The sequence below is a fragment of the Lactuca serriola genome, chromosome 3 (assembly GCF_051521515.1).
Source record: "Lactuca serriola cultivar US96UC23 chromosome 3, Lser_US96UC23_V15, whole genome shotgun sequence".
In the NCBI taxonomy this organism is placed as follows: domain Eukaryota; kingdom Viridiplantae; phylum Streptophyta; class Magnoliopsida; order Asterales; family Asteraceae; genus Lactuca; species Lactuca serriola.
This window is the reverse complement of record NC_136410.1, coordinates 66,708,416-66,713,224: the sequence shown is the minus strand read 5'-3', so window position 1 is coordinate 66,713,224 and position 4,809 is coordinate 66,708,416. Positions and strand designations below refer to the sequence as shown.

Here is a 4,809-nt window from a genome sequence, read left to right as displayed (position 1 = left end):
GTAATTTTACGCATTGGAGAGCCTACGATTGCTTTTGTGAAACACTTTTTAAAAATTACGTAATAACTTTTACTCCCAACTATTAAATAACAACTTCCAACTTCAAACATAACAACTATTTTTGCCAAACATATTTTTAAAATATGCAAATTAAAATTGGTATTATTAACAGCAATAATCTTTTTGTCATTTCCTCCTTAATAGATGAAAATAATTTTGACACATGTCATTATCTCATTAACTTGGACACATGTCATTTTTTGGTATTTTTGATTAATTGTTTTTTCCATTTGTCATTTTTTCATTTTTTTTTTATATTTTCTTAATTAACACATCATATTTACACCTCAATTAATAATTGCCTTAATTGAAAATAACCAATAAATTATAATATTAGTATTCATATAGTATTTAATATATTTCATTTTAAATTTTAAATTTCAAATCTAAATTTTCAAATTTAAATAAAATTTTATTTAAACTTTCGTATTTAATTTTTTTTATCAAACCCGTATAACATACGGATCTCACACCTAGTGTTTTATAGACATAAAAATACAATTTGAACCGTATGAAGAATGAAGCCGAAGGATGTCGACCTTTCCCCGTCATAAAAGGTGTATCAAATGGGGAAACATTGGTTGCGGCTAACATGGAGAACAATGTATAATTTTTTTTCCCTTCATGTTACTTACAATTACCTCATCACTTGAGTTTTAAACTTTTTGCAATTAGTGTTCGATGGTTTGTTGATTGCATGCGATGATTTATAATGGTATGCATGATATCATTACTTGAATCTTTCAACGTTCTTAGTTGGGTGTAATGTCCTGCAGTTTAAATCGGCCAAATGATTCAGACTTTAATTCGTTCATCTAGGGTTTGTGCCTTTATGATCTTCTTGATCAGTAAGGATTCAAACACAATTGTTTTTGAACTCGATAATTACTATTTATACGGTGAGAATTAAAATCACATAGAATTTTAAAAAGAATAAACTCAATATGGATACACTTTTCCTCGTTTCAAATCCAAAATCCAAACAACAATCAATAATCTTTATATACCCTTTTCATTACTTACAAATCTTCACCTGAATCACTCGAACTGCTGCTACTAATGAAATTCACCGGCAAAACCGGAAACTTCACCGACGGCCGGTTAGGCGTAGTCGGCATTGATGGCACCACCACCGCCGCCAACGCTGCCGCCTCTCCACAACCAGTTCTCCTCTTCTGCAACTTTACAGCTATATCAACACAAGCCTTGTCCACCATTTCAAGAAAAGCTTTCACAATCCCAAACAACTGAAACTGCTTCCTTCCTTTATCTTTGGAAGCCCCAACTTGATAATACTCATTCGTCTTCTTCACAGCCCTAATAACCCTTTCCTCTTCTTCACCCAACTCATGAATTTCCCATTCTGCCCTTTCAACAAACTTCTCCATCTCCTTCACAAAACCCCGTCCACCATCACCACCACCACCACATTCCTCCACCGTCTTCATGAGTTCAGTCAAACGATCGTTCAACCTGGAACTCGATTTCGAAAGGGCATCGTACTCAATTCCCGCAGCTTTCCTCACGTTATAAAATTCCGAACTTACCCCTCCCACAATCGGCAATCCAAGCCTTATATAATCTTTTCCTATCGATGTATCACAGTTTAAACTTACAGTACTATTTCTTAAGCTATGATTTCGATTAATCATACACCGTTTTCCTTCCAATCTCACAACTTCTTCAACAACAAAATGAAGCAAACTTGTCTTTCCATCACTGCTTTTAACATTAGATAATTTCAATAAAGAATTCAAATTGACAGCTTGAGCATTTCCTCTTGAAGTTCCCGCATTCATTTGATTTCCCGCTTTCAAAATCGCCTCCAATAACTTCACAAAAAGCCCACGATTTCTAAGCTCGTTACATGCTTTTTCAACTGTCTGTAACGTGTTCTTGATGTGTGACACTTCTGAATCATAATTTAACTTGAAAAACATCGCATTGAATCGAGTAAAAGCAGAAGGAACAGTTCTTAAGATATGGTAAAGAAAAGATTCAGCATCTGCTAGCCTTGTGATGTCGTGATCATAGTTAAGAATCAGTTGTTCTTCTTCTTTTGTTGGGTTGATTCGAGAGAGCTTTTCAAGGGTATTTATGTCAATTCCTTTCCCTTCGAGGAGACAATCGATGATTTCTCTTCGGGACACGGTTAATGATCGAAGAATTATCGCGATGTTTTGTGATTTTCGGGTGTCAAGGATGAAAACTTGCGAGGGTGGGCCCGATTTTTTTTCGGGTTTTGGGGTCGGGGAAGTGGTGGGGTCGCCACGTGGCGATTTTTTGTTGGCTGCTATGGTTCCGAATAGGGCCCCAATTAGATCACCATTAAACCTGAATTTATTGTTACATTGTATTGTTTTGTCAATGTTTGTGTACAAGTGTATGTGCATAAGGTACAAGTCTAGGAAAAAGATTGAAAATTTACCTGAAAGAACCTTTGTCCCACGCGGTGGAGTGTTCTACATTTGTGTTGACTTTATCGCAATGCAATGGCTTATGTTTGACATTTGATGGTGGTGTTGATGAAGAAGTCAAAGTCAAACCACCAGTTTTAGGCTTAGCTGGTGGTGGTGGCAGCACTAGCAGTGGCGGCGGTGGAGATGTAGGCGGTGTTGGTGGTGGGGAGCGTGATGACAGTTGATTTTTCAAGATTTGTTGATTTGCAGGTGGAAGAGAAGCTGAAGATTTTCCTGTAAGTAATTGAATTTCCTGAATTTGAGTGTTTGATTTTCTTCTGCCATGATCAACTGATATCATTTTCTTTTCTTCTTCTTTCGGGTGTTCTTTCTTGAAGATTGTTCTTTTAGGTTCATCATCATCATCTAGATTCCTCCAGTAAAACACATCTAATCCTTCTTCATCAACAATCACGCCTTTGAATTCTTCAAGTCTTGTGAAATGATTCATCAATGAAACAACCGGAGCTCACAATCGATGTTGATATGTTTATTAGGATGTCAATAAATAAATGAGAAAAAAGTGATCTCCATGAATTCAATTCTATCCTTTTAACATGTCATACAGAAGCTACCTTACTTATCTTATCGAATTAAAGGAGTTTTAATAAGAGGTGCATTGTCAATTTGTCATTATAAAATTAAATGAGTTCTAATAGTAGCCGCATCAAATTACCTGTCATATGTTGATGATCTGTTTTAATAAAATTTAGATTTTGACTTTTTATTTGATTTAGAGAAAACTTCATAAATATTCCATTTGGTATCCTGAAATTCAAAGTTTAATCCCTAAGTTTTTTAAACCTCACACATGGTCCATGTGATTTTAAAACTTTTATTGTTTAGTCCACCACCATCATTATTTGTCCGTTAAGCCCTAGTTGAATGAATTATTCCAAGTGTACTTTTGTCTTTTCACTTATAACCTCTGATTAAACGAGGGAAATCTCTCTCTCTCTCTCTCTCTCTCTCTCTCTCTCTCCCCCCTAATTCAGATCATCAACTTTACATTTAACCCTAGACGTGTGAATTTTAACCTAACGCTTATTCTTCTGATTCGTTCATCCAGAGCAAATGAATCGGACAAAATTTCAATATGTTTTACTAGTGATTTGATAAGAAATGCGATGTGTTTTCGCACGATTTTCTGTCAAATGATCCTTTATGAATTTCAATCTAACGCTTCTTCTGATTCGTTCATCCAGAGCAAACGAATCGGACAGAAATTCAATATGTTTTACTAGTGATTTGATAAGAAATTCGATGTGTTTTCGCACGATTTTCCAGCAAACGATCCTTTATGTTGTCTTCAATCTTCTCCCACCACGCGCCTCTCTCACTTAATCGGACTCTCCTCCAAGCATCTGGGCGTCGCTGTACAAGCTCGCCGTCTATTGTCCTGGCCCCATACACTCCAGTGTCCTCCTTGAGAATTTTGATTTCGGACCAGAGCGTGAACTAGGCCCCGATGAAAACTTTCAGGAAACAAAATCGTTTCAGATAGGTAAGTCTTATTCAAATTCTTCATGTTCTAGCACTATTGATGATGATAAAGAGGCTAATGTTTTCGTTACGTCTGATTGTTCTTGGTCGTTGTATGATGATCTCTACTTGGATATTTGTTTAGAACACCGCTTCCAGATCTCAAGATCTAGGTGAGACTGATGTATGTGAAGAAGACATAAAATCTTATGTTGTTGTTGTTAAAACGACTTGTAATTTTGGTGTTTGCAAGAGGAGAAAAGTTTATGCGTGGGTTAAAGGGCAAACCCATAAAACCGTTTTGAGCTTCCAATAAAGAGTTGTCCCAGATACACACAATGCTGAAATCACAACCAAAATTATCAAGCAACATCTGAAAGAAGACCCAGATCTCCTTGTCATCCCTCGTCCCCTTGAGATCTCAGAAATGGGTTTCACCCAGGCTCCGATAATGTTTTTGAATAATTTTGGTATTGGTTTGTTGATTTTTGTATTTTGTTAGTGACTATCTAGGATGAGATTATATGCCAAACCAAATTTAATAATTATAAATTCTAATATTTTTATGTTTTAAAACTCGAATCAATTCTTGTAACGTCCCAAAAATTAAGATTTAAAATTTCAATTTTAAAATTAATAAAACCATTATCCAAACAGCATCATAGAGACCATGGTCAATCAAAATGTATCAATAACATCTAAGTATATTAGAGTAATAGAAAAATGTGGAACGATGTGGTGTGTGCAATGTAATCATCCCGGACTCTTCCCCTATGAATCAGAAGTATCTGAAAACATAAACTAAAAA

General features: G+C 35.6%; 1 protein-coding gene and 1 long non-coding RNA gene across 2 annotated transcripts; one reads left to right on the top strand and one right to left on the bottom strand.

Annotated features, from left to right (window-relative positions):
- Positions 1–982: 982 nt before the first annotated feature.
- Positions 983–2,970, bottom strand: LOC145092520 (formin-like protein 8). Its single transcript, XM_079030466.1, has 2 exons — positions 2,489–2,970; positions 983–2,394 (listed from the first exon to the last, which is right to left on the bottom strand). The coding sequence occupies exons 1-2, from the start codon at positions 2,968–2,970 to the stop codon at positions 1,080–1,082; spliced, it is 1,797 nt and encodes a 598-aa protein (XP_078886592.1). The 3' UTR covers positions 983–1,079.
- Positions 2,640–4,577, top strand: LOC145092521 (uncharacterized). Its single transcript, XR_013702567.1, has 2 exons — positions 2,640–2,755; positions 2,858–4,577. It is a non-coding gene; the product is annotated as an uncharacterized LOC145092521 (long non-coding RNA).
- The last annotated feature ends 232 nt before the right edge of the window (positions 4,578–4,809 follow it).